The sequence below is a fragment of the Oncorhynchus clarkii genome, chromosome 6 (genome assembly GCF_045791955.1).
Source record: "Oncorhynchus clarkii lewisi isolate Uvic-CL-2024 chromosome 6, UVic_Ocla_1.0, whole genome shotgun sequence".
NCBI classification, from domain to species: Eukaryota; Metazoa; Chordata; class Actinopteri; order Salmoniformes; family Salmonidae; genus Oncorhynchus; species Oncorhynchus clarkii.
The window spans coordinates 70,590,466-70,609,081 of record NC_092152.1 but is presented as its reverse complement, the minus strand read 5'-3'; the positions used below and the strand labels follow the sequence as shown (position 1 = coordinate 70,609,081).

The following is an 18,616-nucleotide window of genomic DNA, read 5'->3' as shown; positions in this document are numbered from 1 at the left end:
GAGACATAAAGGGACAGAGGGAGAGAACCGGGAAACCAATGACAAATGCAGAAAAGGGAAAATTCTGCTAGCTATGGAACTGCGCTTGAAAACTGAACAATTAAATGTAATTGCAAAAACATATGACGATGAACAAGCAAGCACAAGCTCTTCAACAAAATCGTCTTCTACAGGAACAAAATCATATGCTACAGGAACAACTCGATTTAGCCAAAACTAATTACGATGATGTTCACGCCAAACTAGATAAATCTGAAGAGTTATCTACAAAGAGGAGCGCACAACTTGATAACATGCATGCAGTTTTGTTGAACGTTACTCAGAGTAACATGGTTTCACTCAAAACGCTGCAGACCAAAGACGATCAGTTAATGAACACAATGACAAAGTTGGATGACAAATCAGCAGAACTCATTGAAGTCGCTGACCAAATGAATGATGAGAGAACTCAGGTGATGAAGATGGAAATATTGATTTCTAAGCAAGCGGATGAAATCTTATCACTAAATCTCTCGCTCCGTACTCAAGACCTCTATATGCAAACCATGACAGATAAGTTTGAGACCGAAAGGAGCAAGTGTGACACTCACGTGTCCAAAAACAGTGCTCTAAGCGCTCAAGTGGACTCTGCAATGCACCCTTAGGTACCATCTGGAGGAAGTCCAGAATGGTCACACTCTACAGCGTGACTACCAATACAAGCAACCGGAGCCCTGTACTCACAGGAGTAAAGACGATAGGTTTTAGACCTTGCCTCCCTCATGTGTCCCTCAGTCTTCTCCTCTTGGCCATTCGGCACTGAGTAAAATTGCACCTCTTGGCCAACAACAACAACAAGGCTTGGCTTCTCCTCTTGGCCTTTCGGTCCCAATCTCTCCACAGGATGAAGCCAACCCTCTCCGCCCGCTTGGCACGGAATACCTTGACAAACTCATCAAGAATTTCCCCACCTTTTACCCCATTCCAGGTCAGCCAAACGATACTGAGAAGTTCATAGCTGACATAGAGGACGCGTTGGAACGCTACCTGAACGCTGACAGGGTTTACCTGTTGAAGCGAACATCGAATAGACACGTGACAAGGTTCATTCGTCTACAACAGCAACACGTGCTAAATGACTACGCTAAACTTGCCACAGCTTTGAAAGTAGAATTCAGTGGTTCTACGACTCGCAAACACGATAGCTCACTGGCTAACACAGTCAAACAAGCTCGGAACGAACACCCACAAGCTTACTATCATAGGCTTCGTTCTGCTTACTTTGGCCTACTCACTGAAACAGGCATGGAAGACCTGTTACCTTTTAAACAAATGTTCCTGTCGAACATGTATCCTACCTTCATTACCTACTTGGGCACTGCCGCCCATGTTGGCTTGCCTATCTTACAACTCAGAGAGCTTGCAAGCACAGTTTTTTAGGCATCAAAAGTTCACAACGCTAAGAGCGCTGAACACTCGGTTTTGAAGTTTGACCAGGAGCACTCACTCCAGTTAGAGGGTGCATTATCAGGTATTGGAGCGTTGAGAGTTGACGCAAACAACAGTTTCTACCACGAAACCATGATTTCAATAACCTCCGCGGTCTAAATAACTGTAAAGTACGTCGCCATCAACATGACTACCGCTACAATCTATCTGTTCGCTACAGTGCCTTGCGAAAGTATTCGGCCCCCTTGAACTTTGTGACCTTTTGCCACATTTCAGGCTTCAAACATAAAGATATAAAACTGTATTTTTTTGTGAAGAATCAACAACAAGTGGGACACAATCATGAAGTGGAACGACATTTATTGGATATTTCAAACTTTTTTAACAAATCAAAAACTGAAAAATTGGGCGTGCAAAATTATTCAGCCCCCTTAAGTTAATACTTTGTAGCGCCACCTTTTGCTGCGATTACAGCTGTAAGTCGCTTGGGGTATGTCTCTATCAGTTTTGCACATCGAGAGACTGACATTTTTTCCCATTCCTTTTTGCAAAACAGCTCGAGCTCAGTGAGGTTGGATGGAGAGCATTTGTGAACAGCAGTTTTCAGTTCTTTCCACAGATTCTCGATTGGATTCAGGTCTGGACTTTGACTTGGCCATTCTAACACCTGGATATGTTTATTTTTGAACCATTCCATTGTAGATTTTGCTTTATTTTTTGGATCATTGTCTTGTTGGAAGACAAATCTCTGTCCCAGTCTCAGGTCTTTTGCAGACTCCATCAGGTTTTCTTCCAGAATGGTCCTGTATTTGGCTCCATCCATCTTCCCATCAATTTTAACCATCTTCCCTGTCCCTGCTGAAGAAAAGCAGGCCCAAACCATGATGCTGCCACCACCATGTTTGACAGTGGGGATGGTGTGTTCAGGGTGATGAGCTGTGTTGCTTTTACGCCAAACATAACGTTTTGCATTGTTGGTTTCATCTGACCAGAGCACCTTCTTCCACATGTTTGGTGTGTCTCCCAGGTGGCTTGTGGCAAACTTTAAACAACACTTTTCATGGATATCTTTAAGAAATGGCTTTCTTCTTGCCACTCTTCCATAAAGGCCAGATTTGTGCAATATACGACTGATTGTTGTCCTATGGACAGAGTCTCCCACCTCAGCTGTAGATCTCTGCAGTTCATCCAGAGTGATCATGGGCCTCTTGGCTGCATCTCTGATCAGTCTTCTCCTTGTATGAGCTGAAAGTTTAGAGGGACGGCCAGGTCTTGGTAGATTTGCAGTGGTCTGATACTCCTTCCATTTCAATATTATCGCTTGCACAGTGCTCCTTGGGATGTTTAAAGCTTGGGAAATCTTTTTGTATCCAAATCCGGCTTTAAACTTCTTCACAACAGTATCTCGGACCTGCCTGGTGTGTTCCTTGTTCTTCATGATGCTCTCTGCGCTTTTAACGGACCTCTGAGACTATCACAGTGCAGGTGCATTTATACGGAGACTTGATTACACACAGGTGGATTGTATTTATCATCATTAGTCATTTAGGTCAACATTGGATCATTCAGAGATCCTCACTGAACTTCTGGAGAGAGTTTGCTGCACTGAAAGTAAAGGGGCTGAATAATTTTGCACGCCCAATTTTTCAGTTTTTGATATGTTAAAAAAGTTTGAAATATCCAATAAATGTCGTTCCACTTAATGATTGTGTCCCACTTGTTGTTGATTCTTCACAAAAAAATACAGTTTTATATCTTTATGTTTGAAGCATGAAATGTGGCAAAAGGTCGCAAAGTTCAAGGCGGCCGAATACTTTCGCAAGGCACTGTATGTTACCAGCCTCGAAACTGTAACCCTGGAACAGACTTGATGGATCGGTTACTCCCATTGATGGATTGGAAAACCAATCAGGTATGGTCACAGGCCACCGTGCCTCCTCCACTGACCATACTGTCTTCCCCTAACGCTAGCTGCAACGCAGTCATTCACGAGGGGTATCTGTCGAAAGCACCCCTTGGAGAAAAGATGTTTAAAAACCTAGCCTATTACGATATCTCGACACATTCCATCAGCCAACCTGATTGACCATTATTTTCATGATTTCGAGCCAGCTGTCTCTGTGAATAAGCAACTTCCCTCCTCCTTGCAGTCATGCAATATGGTAGTTGAGATGAAATCTTCTTGCCCTTCGGACACTTCCGAAAGCACTGCGGCCGTATCAACAAGAAAAACATTGATGCGCAGAGTATACTCTGCTTCCGATGATACCCTTTCCGTTTTTTTAGGGATTGTCATTCCTTACAATGACACTAATGTCGTCAGTCCAGCAACTGACCCGATGACTCCCACTGGTGAAACACTTTGCGATATCACAGACTGATATCCTTGTCTCAGTTCGCAGGTACTGAAGAGGTTGCCACACGCGGACGCGGTGGTGACTGACATGCCTCTACAGCCACTGAGAGTTTTGAAGCACAAACAGCAGGAGATTTGGTTGAAAGGTTACAGCCATTCTCATAACAACGCAGCCGCTGACAACTCGTACATAGGGTCCGACCTTTCCGTTTGCAGCCCCCACCCGCGGGGGAATATTAGCCCAGACCCATGATGAGCCTCATCGAGGCCAGGGGGGGTCGAGACTACGGACAACATCGTACGAGGCAGCCAGAGTATAAATTAAATCTAGTTGTAAACTCCCCTATGAGAACAGTGAGAGGCAGACAGGCCCCTAGACGAGGATATCTTAGAACACATCTAAGATAGTACTGAGGTGTACCACACTGGTCGTAAAGGAAATCCAGTGGACTTGTCCACCTCCAAAACAAATGGCAACAATAATCATTCCTTGCCATGTGTAGGTTCAACTACAATACAACTAGTAAAATGCTCCAATCATGTGTTCCGGTAGTATAATATTTCAGAATAAATCGGTAGGATAACTGGTCCCTTTGAGCACCAGTACCAATACCAGCGACAGTCAGTCTAGCTACAATCAGTAAGAAGGTTAGAGACCTAACCAATCAAATTTACCTTTACAATAGCGACATAGGAGCCACTCAGAGTGCAACACGTGGAAGGGAATCTCTAGTGCACTCTTCCAATTGTTAACACACACGTCACTAATAAATAGAATCCTCCATTTAGGAGGAAAATTATTAGAATCATTAACCACGATCACACCACGTACGACTGGTCTAATACTTAGAGTACTTCGGTCGTGAGGTTAGCTCCTCCGTGGATAACATAGCTATGAAATAGACTTCATACCTATCACCACTACAATAGTGGAAGACACAGTGACTTGTAGTAAAAACTACTGTGCTTCTACACCTGCATTGCTTGCTGTTTGGGGTTTTAGGCTGGGTTTCTGTACAGCACTTTGAGATATCAGCTGATGTACGAAGGGCTTTATAAATACATTTGATTTGATTTGATTTACTACAGACTCCCTCGACACCAATTCTGACTGACCTCCAGGCATTGACCTGAAAATTACCTGACTACTTCAGACGCATTCTGAACAAGTTGTAATCTGCCAGGATACTTGGTTTTCTTCCCTTGACATGTGTGCTTGTGTAAGCATAAACGCACATGCACAACGGAACATCCAATTAGGATTTATGCTAGGACCACTTAAGGGTCCAAGCAAAATACCAGCCTTATTAAAGTTGAACATTTACTTCTAGGCCTTTGACTCTACAGCACTCACCAGTTTTCTTCCCAGAAGTCCATAGGTCATCCCTGCAGACTGCCCAAAACTAGTGCCTTACAGCTGTAAACTTATCATATAATTATCAACTTAGGATAGTGCCTAAGCAACACACCAAGTAGGAAAACCCTAGATATGGCATTAGAGAAAATGCCATGATAGTAATTTTGCCAGAACATTGGACGTATATAGAATACAGTCCAATTAGATGATTTTTGTGTGAGAACTATATTTTGTATATCTTTTGTTTATGCTTTCATTCCTTTTCGGTTCAGTTCCTTTGACACATAGGAAGTGATAGAGCCATAAACAAAGTCCCCATACAACCATCACAGTGATTGGGAGTCCCATAGGGTGGCGTCCAACATCGTTGGAGTTTGGCCCGGGGTAGGCTGTCATTATAAATAATAATTTGTTCTTAACTGACTTGCCTAGTTAAATAAATAAATACAATATTTTGAGATTACCTTATAGGCTACTACTTAAGGCAGAGGTGTAAAGTAACTAATTACAAATATACTCTCGTTACTGTAAAGTAGTACTTGTACTTAAAAAAAAAAAAAATCTGTCATTAATTGTACTTCTACTATAGTGAACTTTTCACAAATGAAACAGAAGCATTGCAGGCAAATGCCACATCTGGGGTGTAATCATTGCAGCGTTGGGCGGCAGGTAGTCTAGTGGTTAGCGCGTTGTGCCAGTAACTGAAACTGCTGGATCGAATCCCCGAGCTGACAAGGTAAAAATCTGTCGTTCTTCCTCTGACTTGCCTAGCTCAATTACAAAAAAGTAACGTTTCGTCTGTTGCAAAACGTTTGGCAACAGCAACCGTTTACTCTAAACGGCAAAAGTGAGTTTCTATTGGGTAGGTCCGTCCCGTTTAAACGGTTTCCCTGATGAATAGACCCCATAAACCTAAACTACATTTCATCCCTCCCTCTCATCCAAATCCGGGCCATGCTGTCAGGAATAAAAATACACTTCCGGTGACGTGGCTCCTCTGGAAAAGTGGAAGCCGTGGCAGGAATGTTGGCTGTAGCAAACAAGTAGTTAGTTATCTGCAGCATCAGCTGGAGAGTGGAACAACGGCTCTATCTAGCCTGCCTCACGGAGCTGGATGGCAGGGACACACTGGTGCAAGAACTTCAGGAATCACAACAGGGTAAAATATATTATCGTTTTTTTCTTATGTCACATTATTTATGTAGTTTTTCTTCTATAATGACTGCGTGATTTTAGCAATCCAAACTAGTTGACTTAAACTTTCAAGGCTTGAAATGCTAGGCTTGGCTAGTTAAGCTTGTTATAGAGTTTGTTTGTAGACAGCCAGAACTTTCCAAGTAGCAGGGCGAATTAAATAACTGATAGGCTACTGTTTTTTGGCAAAGTAAAAACAAAATTCACCTAACTAGCTAAATACATGCATATCTAACGTAGCAGATACAGCAGTTGCTACAGTGAGTACATTAACTAATGTTATCTGGTCTACAAATTGTTACAATTCATCAATGTTAAAATGTTTGGGCCTTTCCGGAACATTCGCTTGTGCTATGTCATAACTTTTACTGCGCGAGCATCACAACAAGATATCAGCATCCTATATCTATCGTTGAAGTAAACATGCATTTAACTTGTTCCTGCAAGCCATGTTTGCGAAGTCTCCACAACAGCTTCCAACTTTTTAGTGTTGTCTTTCTCCCTTAAATGTGTGAGTTTCGTCGACGGTGAACAGCGCTCTGATGGACACATTCAAAATGCGACGCTGGCGTGTAGACAGGGTATCACACACAACCATATAAAGTTAATATAATAATATTTTTAGATATTTGATTTAGTTCAAGTCAAAATGCTGTGAAATAGGGCCCCTTAGACACGTTTTCTTAGATATTAGCAGACCTAAGCAGTTGCTCGTGGAGCACTTTTTCCATCTGTTTTTGTGGAATGACTACCCTACCAAGGGATGCATTTTGTCCTGTCCATTTTTAGTCTATCGTCACCCATTAAATGTCTATACAAACTGCTTGGCAGTGAATGTGCATAAAATTTGTTTGAGAAAGCATATATGTTAAGACAACATGCATTCTTATCTACATTCTATGATGACCTCTCCATCTTGCAACATTGTCCTTGTTGGTTGCAGGTGCTCTCTGGAACGAGGGACGGATGAAATCAGGAGGTGGTAGGCCCAGCTGGGCGTTGGCTGCACAGTTCACTGGTGTTGCCCTGCTGGTCGTCTCATCCAGAGGGGCATCCAGTGGTAAGAAGATGTCCCAGGCAGCCATGGCTCATGCCACAGCCACAGCTGCTGGATCAGGCCCAGGGCTTCCAGATGAGCTCCTAGGCTTCCGGGCCTTAGCCGACTTCTTTGCAAGTGAACGTGCCAATGTCTGGCTCTGCTCTCTGGTTGGGTCTGTTGCTATAGGCCTCACTGGAATTTTCCCCCTTCTTGTTATTCCTATTGAGGCAGGAGAGGCCCTCAAGACAGTGGGTAAGTTGTGACCTAAACTGATATGTGAGCCTTGCTGTTAGCCAGACTAATGTAGGCCTTCTCTTTCTTCTGAAAATGAGCCACACTGGATAGGCCTTGATCACCACACGTGTAATTAAACAGTCACTGTAGGCTACCTCAGGGTGACTTACCATTAGGCATAAGAGGCAAATGCCTCACATTATCAAGGGGCCCTTGTGAGCTGGGCATACATTTATCATAAAATAAAATGTTCTGCATCGTTTTTTCTGAAGAGCCATTTAAATGTAGAGCAATAGCCCCTCTATTTTTCCCTGGTGAGGAAACTGCTGCTAATGAGATGAACCATGTGGTTTTGAACTCTGCATGACCACACCCTTTTAAACACAGCCTATACCGAGGCCACAGTCACTACCTCCAAAGCTGTGTTGCTGATTTCTTTTTTTTTTCTTGTTGCCTTGAGTATTTATCCATGTGAGATACCGGTACTATTTATGTGCATATAGTGTTAAAAACTGTTAAATTATGGTCACATCTCACTGATTCATTTGCACTGTTGGATTATGCTTTTGGCTCACCCAAATCCTGCTGTGTTTGTTTTAGGACAAGTTTGTATTAAATCAGTATTTTTATTTTTTTGTTACCTACAGAATTACTTTCTCTGGTATCACTGACATAAGCCTAGATGGACAAATATGGAAATGGTGCTGAATTGGGTGTGTCCTCATTTCCATGCTGTATTCTAAACTCAAAGAAGAGAAACCAGGCCTCTGTATTGCATTTCAACACATCTCAGAAAACACAATTAACACTGAAGGGCACTGGCTTTTGCCTGTCTTGGTCCTTTGTGCTTATTAGTATTGGTAAGGAAAGAGAAGTCAAATCACTAATGCCATCTTGTAATATCATTGCAATGGCAATTGCATTCTCTGAAGCTGTTCGTTCAGAAGTTTGAATATATTGGATCTATTTTTTCTATCGAGAAATTACCCAGTAGGCCTATTTCTTTAATTCAGTCATAGTCATCATTAAGTCATACTTCATGAAAATATGAAAATGTTTAAATAGACAAACATGTAATGGCTCTTAATTTGAAAGCTAAAGTAGAAAATCACTTATTACGTAGGTTTATTTTAAATGAAGCCTGTAAGAAGAACCAGCACTTTGTATGTCATGGCTGATACAGCCTACCTCAACTAAACTTTTCATAATTACCATCTCTTGTTACACTTTGTGTTTCCAGCTGGCTGTCGGAAGCTAAAGCAGCTTCTGAGCTTTGCCATTGGTGGTCTCTTGGGTGACGTGTTCCTCCACTTGCTCCCGGAGGCTTGGGCACATTCCCACTCCTGCAGCCCAGGTGGGTCAACTTTCTCTCAGGCACCCTTCTGTTCTTTCTATCCCCATCCTTATCCCTCCTGGAGACATCCCCATTTTAAATTGCCTGTGCTTATTTCCCCCCACCAGTATACCTCTTCTGACCCTTCACACAGACCAGTGGAATTCCTGTGTGTACATAGGCTTGCATATCACTTTTCTGACATGTCAGCAATATTGTGAAGATAGGCTGTTTGCGAAAACAGTTTATTTCGACACTTTTCAAGCTGACAGAGCCAGACAGGGAATGACAGCTAACATTCCCAGGGTACCACATTTATTTTTTGAATAAGTGAATGTTGGAAGTGCAGATATTCCTGTCAATTTTAAAAAAAAAAGTCAAATATAGCATTTTACAATGACTCTTCAAAGTTGTTTTAGTGCAAACATATAAACTAAACTAAAATATAAATGCAACACTTTCAAAGACTTTACTGAGTTACAGTTGATTTTAAAATAATTATAATCTATAGATTTCACATGACTAGGAATACAGATATGCAGTTATTGGTCACAGCTATCTTTAAAAAAAAGTTAAGGGAATGAGTCAGAAAACCAGTTAGTATCTGGTGTGATACTAACCATTTACCGATTGCAGTGCGACACATCTCCTCCGCATAGAGTTGATCAGGCTGTTGATTGTGGCCTATGGAATGTTGTCCCACTCCTCTTCAATGGCTGTGCTAAGTTGCTGGATATTGGCGGGAACTGGAACACCCTGTTGTAAACATTGATCCAGAGCATCCCAAACATGCTTAAAGGGTGATATGTCTGGTGGGTATGCAGGCCATGGAAGAATTGGGACATGTTCAGCTTCCAGGGATTGTGTACAGGTCCTTGCAACATGGGGCTGTGCCTTTTCATGCAGAAACATGAGGTGATGGCACCTGATGAATGGCATGATAATGGGCCTCAGGATCTCATCACGATATCGCTGTGCATTTAAATTGCCATTGATAAAATGCAATTGGGTTAGTTGTCCGTAGCTTATGGCTTCCCATACCATAACCCCACCGCCACCATGGGGCACTGAAGGTAAGCATTTTCCCATTGAAGTCTGTTACGACGGAAAACTGCACTCAGGTCAAGACCTTTTGTGAGGACAACGAGCATGCAGATTGTGCAGAAATTCTACAATTGTGCAAAACCACAGTTTCATCCGGTGGCTGGTCTCAGACGATCCCGCAGGTGAAGAAGCCGGATGTGGAGGTCCTGTGCTGCTGTGCTTACACATATTCTGCAGTTGCGATCATTTGGACATACTGCCACGTTCTCTAAAATGATGTTGGAGTGTTGGCTTATGGTAGTGAGCTGGCAACAGCTCTGGTGGACTTTCCTGCTGTCAGCATGCCAATTGCACACTCCCTGAACTTGGACTGTGGCATTGTTATGACAAAACTGATGATTTTAGTGGCCTTTTATTGTCCCAGCACAAGGTGCACCTGTGTAATGATATGTAAACAGACATGCCTCTCTGTCATCTAGAGCACTGTTTCCAAACTCCAGTACCCCAACCTATATTTTTTTTATTGTAACCCTGGAAAAGTACACCTGATTTAAATCAAACCCTCGATGATATGAATATGGTGTGCTTGTCTGGGGCTACAACAAAAATGTGTACTGTTGGGGGTACTGGAGTTGAGAAACACTGATGTAAATAGTAAGGAATCATGTCAGCTCTATTCATGGCATTTCTATCTACAACGTTTGGCAACTTGATGTGGCCCAGGATTAAGTTTCCCTAACCTGAGGTCCTCTGGTTGTCATGTAGAAATACACTTTAAAATGCTTTGCTGACTTGTGATGTCCTCAGTGGTGATGATGAGCAAACCTAAGCCATGCCTGCATTCCACTGATCCATGTGGAAGGGGGTCACCATGCAATCCTAGAGAAAGATTTCCAATTAGTTTGTCATCCCTGTTAGTGTGAGAGAGGCTCCATTTTTATGTCTCTTCCATCCTCCCTGTGTTCAGACGAGAGCCAGCTCCACTACAGGACCCAGGGCCTGTGGGTTATCATGGGCATGCTGTCCTTCCTTCTCCTGGAGAATATGTTCCCAGATGAGAACAGCCAGGAGGACTCCATTGGTAACAGCCAGCATGTCCCTGTGAGTAGTTCAATGCTGTTGTATTTTCCATGTTGTCTACATCAAATGAAGCGCAACAGAGTGAAGTCAACTCTTTAATAGCCCAAAATTATTTAAAGATAGTGGGCATGTCTTTCCAAAGAAGGTGAATGTCAAGCATGTAATTACACACCTCATCCCATATGCTGAAACCCTCATATTTGTTTAGGTGTGTCCAGTGCACCAATGCTCTTTAATCCCTTCACTGGTACCAAAGTGGCACTGCTCTTCCATGCGGTGGGGTGGCTAGTGGATCAGTTGGCTCTATCTAGGGCTTTCTGTTTGATCTGAGCTGGTCTTCAGTGGATAACTCTGATCTAAACTTAAACAAGGCACATTAGGTTGTTTGATAATGTTGTGGCTGAATAAACCACAATCAGTTTTTATTCTACTCTTCAGTGATGAATCATTAGCATTTTAACTTCAACAATCTTAAGGTAATGAATAAACAGTGCTGTAATGACACATTCTGGCCGAATGGGAATCTCCCAGAATGGTCTTGTTTATAACTTTATAAGTGGAGTTTGAGTCCAAATGGAAAATAAGTGAGTCAAACAAATGTCATAAGCTAGGTTTCCATCCAATTTGTGACAGATGTTCATGTGAATATTATAAAATATGCATTTAAAATAGTTTATTTTTCACATTTTCCCTCCAGAGGTTTGTTTCTATCAAACGGTTGTGTTGTGGATAAAAGGCTGTGATGCAGTGTACATAGAAACCACTTTGGTGCTAAAGTTTGTCATGTACCGACTAAAAAAAACAACTAACTGGGAATGGAATGTCAGTTAAGAACAAATTCTTATTTACAGTGACGGCCTACCCCGGCCAAACCCGGACGACGCTGGGCCAATTGTGCGCCGCCCTATGGGACTCCCAATCAATCGGCAGCTAAGCACAGATAATCTCACTAGCATACAAAGTAATATCCTCAATTTATTGGAAAGGAGCATTAGGCTCATGACTGTGCACCACCCTGTGAAGTTCATCATAACTTCTTTCATCTGAAGCCTAATAAACTGGGCAAGCTTTTTCTAGTTGTAGTAGGAGGACCATTCAACATAGCATTGCGTGACTTCAAATTTACCTCGACATTATGGTAATTCTATCAACAATTACTCAATAAATTGTTTCCACCGCAATGTGAGTAATTCATTTTACCGACACAAAAAGATCCCCACCTTGTCGATCAAGCAATAATGAAATTGTACCGACACTTCCTGTTTCCATCCCAGCTGTCATGATGATTTTTTTTTTGTATACGGTATAACTTTAATCTGGATGGAAACGTGGTTACTGATGCAGCGACCCATTGTGCCATAGCCCTGAGTGTCTATCTGCTAGACACGCTTGGGATCAAAGCTGTATTCTATCTCCCCTCCATTTCTCTAATACCAGTGAGACCCTTTTTCATATGGGATTTGGAGGGGTATTAGTGCAGAGTATTAGCTTCGGGATTCTTTTGATGTTTTGGCATATAGGGGTATGGAGTGGTTTTGGGTGGTGTGTTTTCCCTGTCTGACAGTGTGGATTTAGATGAGTTGAGATGTTCTCTGCTCTGTAGATATGGGAGAGCTTCTTGTGGAGTATGTAAAACAGAGGTACACAACTGCAGTCTTTTGAAGGCCTTAATGTCTGTAGGCTTCCTTTTTTTTATCAATTTTATTTCACTGATATAGTCAACTCTAAGTTGCTGATGGAAAGGTACGAATGAAAACCAGCACTTTTAATCATACTGCATTTGTGATCCCATATGCTAAAATGTTCTGTTATACAAGAGATAATTCTTAGTTTAATTTCAGGTATATCTGTTTCTTATCCTTGTGCCCCATACATCTCGCAAAAGGTGTGTGTGTGTACCACTTTCCTCTTCCTTCTCTTTTGCTCAGGAGGAGGAAGATTGGCATCCATGTCTGGGCTCATTCATTGTAGCTATTTATAGAGATTGGGAGGAAGCAGCTGCTACATCTACTTCAGAGAGGCCAGGGGAGAGTGTTCAGGGGTGGATAGTGAGACTCGGGGTAGATCAGTACTAATTCCACAAATGGAGTCTTATCAAGCATGTTTCGATGTCTATCAAGATGCCGCTACTATTCAATTTAGAGACATGGGTCATGAATCACCTGGTGTCAAACTCTCCCTTAATTAACCAGCCCACTCACACATTAGGAGACCGATTGATATTTGAGAAGATATTTATAGTTTGACTTCTTGCTTGTGGTTCGGTTACAAAAATGGAAAACATTTCCCAGCCACATTTAGAATACAGCAGGATATTTCCCTCATTTAATTTGACTATTAAATGCCGCCGTACTGTAAATGGCTCTAAACGAGGAAGGAACGGGGAAGTCAGCCCTGCTCTGGGAAGGAGAATGGCCTGAGGTAGAATGAGTTTGTTTTTTGTTCAAAGCACGCAAATTCAGTGGAAGATGTGACGACTGCGGCAGGAATTTTAGGCTAATGTGGTTGGAGGAGAGAAGCTATGGGTGACATAGAGGAAACACAGTACTGTAGGTTGATTCAATGGAATGTGTGTAGTGTACTATGTAAACCTTTGCATGCTTTAGAATTTCCTGCTGATTGGGCTAATACCTGTTTGTTTTTTGTCACCCCTTCTCCTCAGACCTCCCATAGCTCAGACTCCAGTAGTGAGGCGTTGTCCCACATCAATGGGCACCATTCTGATACGTGGCGCTCGTCCTGCAAGACAAAAAGCAGCTTGCAGCAAGTGCCAAAGAAAATAAAGGTAAGTTGGGTAAAGTTTGTCTGACGTTAAAATGAACAATATCCCAAGCCATATGTAAATGACAAAAGGGAGAAGAATCTGGAAGTCTCCATTGCTTAAGAGCCACCAAAATGAAATCCTCTGTACTAAGTAACCCCTTTAGCTTTATGTATATGACTTCAGCGTGAGTCAGCTGTGGGATCCTTTGAATGTTAACCTGTACAGACTTGGTTCTGTGTGTCTATCTGGCAGACGAGTGGGTACTTGAACCTGCTGGCCAACTGCATTGACAACTTCACCCATGGCCTGGCTGTGGCAGGGAGCTTCCTGGTCAGCAGGAAGGTGAGTTAGTCTGCAGAACAGTCTGTCCAGGTGCTCTATATTAAATAGTCACCATGTGTGGGTTTTTAATACATGTGAATTAAACCTAATAGCACTAACTAATTTCAATGCCAACATTTCAACAAAATGCAACTTGGTCATAAACAATGCATACAATACTTCAACAGAGCCGACTTAGTACTGTACGTAGTCTGTACTATGTTATGGAAGGTGGTTGTTTTGGCATTTGAGAGGCTCATGCCCATCTCATGACCATGATTGGCAGAGGACCCAACCCCCTTGGCAGACTTGTAGATATCTGTATCAGCTCGCACTTAGCCATAACATTCACTATTCTCAGCTCCGTCCACTATGGGCATGATACTGCACCCCTGCTTAAGAGACTAGTTTCAACAACACAATTCTATGCTTTTAATACTAATTACGGTATTGTCATTATTACAGTACAGAACATTGAGTCAGGACATTGGACACCATACCTCGCTATTTTCTGATATATAAAAATGATTACATTACCCACGGTTGTGGGGGAGAAAGTCCAGCTGGAGAGGCATAAGGCTAACAGCATGAGCCAAAGGGAGAGTTTGCCAGAGAGGAAGTAAACTAGCTAGATTTCTCTACATCGCTCACACACATGGGCATCCCACTTATTTTGGTTTCTATCTGCACTCATATTTCTATATGCAGGCGTGATGGAGTTTATCAAAGTAGAAGCTCAGTTGGATCCATGAAACAAACATTGTCATGTATACACACTGTAATGTAGTACAGGAGAGGCGTTATCAGTGTTTTAGTTTAGAATCGGAAACATGTCTTGTACAGTATATATTTTTTAGAGCCTGATCAGAGACATGTTATGTGTATTTCCTGACAGGTTGGGTGTCTCACCACCTTTGCCATCCTGCTCCATGAAATCCCCCATGAGGTAAGTTCAAACTCGCTATTTTTAGGGGATGTGACCTATTTTTTTGTATCTTTTTTTTTTTGTAACACACTTATGTTGTTGAAAGCTAATTTTGACTGTTTTTTTGAGTCATGAATTGATTCAGTTCTAGTTGATATCCCTATCTTTTTTTGCTTACATAAATGGGCTCTGTGACACATTGCTTATGTGAATCTGTGACGCATTGCTTACTACATGTTTGCTCATCTTTAGGTTGGTGACTTTGCCATCCTGCTGCGTGCAGGGTTTGACCGCTGGAGTGCCGCCCGCATGCAGCTATCCACAGCCCTGGGAGGGGTGCTGGGGGCCTGTTTCGCCCTGTGCGCCCAGTCTCCCAGAGGGACAGGTGAGCCACCTAGCATCCTTCATATACAAAACAGCAGCAGAGCACTGAAACTACAGCTCCACACCAAGTGCTCGACTTGGACTGAAATAAGGAACCGTACTTATTTTGGGTACCGGTACTGTTTTATATCTAGGTGCAAGAGATCCACAATACTTCTGATTTAATATTCTATAGGAGGTGCAGGAGCTAAAGCAGTAGACCAGTAAGTGCTGGTACTCCGCTCCGGTGAGCGCCTGCCCATGTCGAACTGTCCACACCCTTGGTATAGGCTATCAAGGAACCACATAGCCTTCAGTGCTTTGGCCTCCAAGCAGCATGACATTTTTTTTTTTAAATTATGAAGCCAAACCAAATGTCTCATTCATTCCACTTCATCCTGTGTAGAAAATGCAACAGCGTGGATCTTACCATTCTCCTCGGGAGGCTTCCTTTACATAGCCCTGGTCAACGTGGTGCCTGACCTTTTGGAGGAGACTAGCCTCGGGTATGTACACTGGTCAGTCTGGACAGCTACTGACCACCATGCAAATACCCACTAAGAGACTAAATATGCAGAGGGGGAAAAAGTGTTACACTAATATGAAAATGAATGGGCAGACACTGAAGCAAAAAAATAATAAGAATCTGTTTTTCCAGACACTCCCTGTTGCAGATCCTGCTCCTGTGCTGTGGCATTGCCGTCATGGCCGTCTTGTCTGCCGTAGTGGATTGAGCTCAAAAGACATGCCTGCGTTACCAAAATATAATTGAAAACATCACAGCAACATTCACTGGACTGGGAAACAATCCCCCTTTCTATACAGTTTTAAGTCCTCAGATTGTACTCCATTGCCTTTTTTTATTTATTTTTATGGAACTATTTTTAATACTCCACCTAGTGCCAAAACATCCTATCATCAACATGGAAGTGATCTGGCAATCAGAACGGCACCTTGAATCATGATACTTGCTTTTTCTATCAGGACTCTAGACCAACTGTGTCCATCTTGTCTGCTGATCTCTGACTACTGTCTGTGTGGACACGAATGTGCTAAACCCAGAGACAGACATTCTGAAATGGCAGGAGAGCCAGAGAAAGCTTGTTGAAGCTTTCATGGAAGTGACTGGATTATCTGAGGGCATCAGACCATAATGGGCAGACACTGTCTCATTCTGTTTTATTCCATGTATGCACAGACTCAAACAGGTCTTATCAGACACATATGAGCAGCTCATGCATGCTGTATAAACTTAATCTCACATGGCTTTACCATACTAAAATGCATACACATTTCCTTACATTCTTCAAATTGTATGCTCATGTGTTACTTTTTGTTTTCCTCTTTCAGGCTAATTTATATTTGTATCTTATTGGTTTCTGTATCTGCTTGTACTGCCTAGTATTTATTGAAGTATTTCAGAAAGTAACATGGTGCAATGTTTTTGTCAAATTCTGTTACGATTTCCATCACACACACACACCATTTGCTTTTTGTGTAGGGTTAATCTGTTACATTGATGTATATTCAAGCAAAAAATATGGTGTATTTTTCAATTGTATACAATGCTAATTTTGGAGAGACACTCAAACAGATATATTTGGAACTCCTTAATTATAATGATAGCTTAATTGTTAAGGAAACTATGATTTAGAAATGTAATAAAATATATTATGCAAAATATTTTTGTGTGGCCTTGATTTGACTATATACAGTGCTTTCAGAAAGTATTCAAACCCCTTGATTTTACTATATACAGTGCTTTCAGAAAGTATTCAAACCCCTTGATTTTACTATATACAGTGCTTTCAGAAAGTATTCAAACCCCTTGATTTTACTATATACAGTGCTTTCAGAAAGTATTCAAACCCCTTGATTTTACTATATACAGTGCTTTCAGAAAGTATTCAAACCCCTTGATTTTACTATATACAGTGCTTTCAGAAAGTATTCAAACCCCTTGATTTTACTATATACAGTGCTTTCAGAAAGTATTCAAACCCCTTGATTTTACTATATACAGTGCTTTCAGAAAGTATTCAAACCCCTTGATTTTACTATATACAGTGCTTTCAGAAAGTATTCAAACCCCTTGATTTTACTATATACAGTGCTTTCAGAAAGTATTCAAACCCCTTGATTTTACTATATACAGTGCTTTCAGAAAGTATTCAAACCCCTTGATTTTACTATATACAGTGCTTTCAGAAAGTATTCAAGCCCCTTGATTTTTTTTCACACGTTTGTTACAAAGTGGTATTGAAATTAGTGGGGGGGAATGACAGTACTCATGTCAAAGTTTAAAAAAAAATGTATATATAGGAAAATTAAATCACTGTCTTGATTATAAGTATCCAATCCCCTGAGTCTGTTAAACACATTTGGCAGCGATTTACAGCTGTCTCTGGATAAGTCTAAGCTTTGCACACCTGGATTGTACTATATTTGCCTATTTTATTTTTTTTCAATCTCATGTTGATCATCGCTAGACAGCCATTTTCAAATCTTGCCATAGATTTTAAATTAGATTAAAGTCAACTGTAACTAGGCCACTCGGGAACATTCAATGACGTCTTGGTAAGCAACTTGTGTAAACTCAGCAAAAAAGGAAACATCCTCACTGTCAACTGTGTTTTATTTTCAGCAAACATAACGTAAGTATTTGTATGACCGTAAGATTCAGCAGCTGAGACAAACTGAACAAGTTCCACAGACATGACTAACAGAAGTGGAATAATGTGCACCTGAACAAGGGGGGAATCAAAAGTAACAGTCAGTATCTGGTGTGGCCACCAGCTGCTTTAAGTACTGCAGTGCATCTCCTCATGGACTGCACCAGACTTGCCAGTTCTTGCTGTGAGATGTTACCCTACTCTTCCACCAAGGCACCTGCAAGTTCCCATACATTTCTGGGTGGAATGGCCCTAGCCCTCACCCTCCAATCCAACAGGTCCCAGACATGCTCAATGGGATTGAGATCTGGGCTCTTCGTTGGCCATGGCAGAACACTGGACATTCCTGTCTTGCAGGAAATCATGCACAGAAAGAGCAGTGTTGCTGGGGGCATTGTCATGCTGAAGGGCCATGTCAGGATGAGCCTGCAGGAAGGGTACCACATGAGGGATGAGGATGTCTTCCCTGTAACACAGTGTTGAGATTGCCTTCAATGACAACAAGC

General features: G+C 41.9%; 1 protein-coding gene across 1 annotated transcript; it reads left to right on the top strand.

Moving 5' to 3' along the window:
- Nucleotides 1–6,115: 6,115 nt before the first annotated feature.
- Nucleotides 6,116–17,121, top strand: LOC139411544 (zinc transporter ZIP13-like). The gene is made up of 10 exons (XM_071158027.1): nucleotides 6,116–6,300; nucleotides 7,279–7,626; nucleotides 8,849–8,962; nucleotides 10,953–11,086; nucleotides 13,728–13,850; nucleotides 14,082–14,171; nucleotides 15,046–15,096; nucleotides 15,328–15,460; nucleotides 15,845–15,944; nucleotides 16,097–17,121. Exons 2-10 carry the CDS (start codon nucleotides 7,302–7,304, stop codon nucleotides 16,170–16,172), a joined length of 1,146 nt encoding a protein of 381 aa, XP_071014128.1. The 5' UTR covers nucleotides 6,116–6,300; nucleotides 7,279–7,301; the 3' UTR covers nucleotides 16,173–17,121.
- Nucleotides 17,122–18,616: the final 1,495 nt, after the last annotated feature.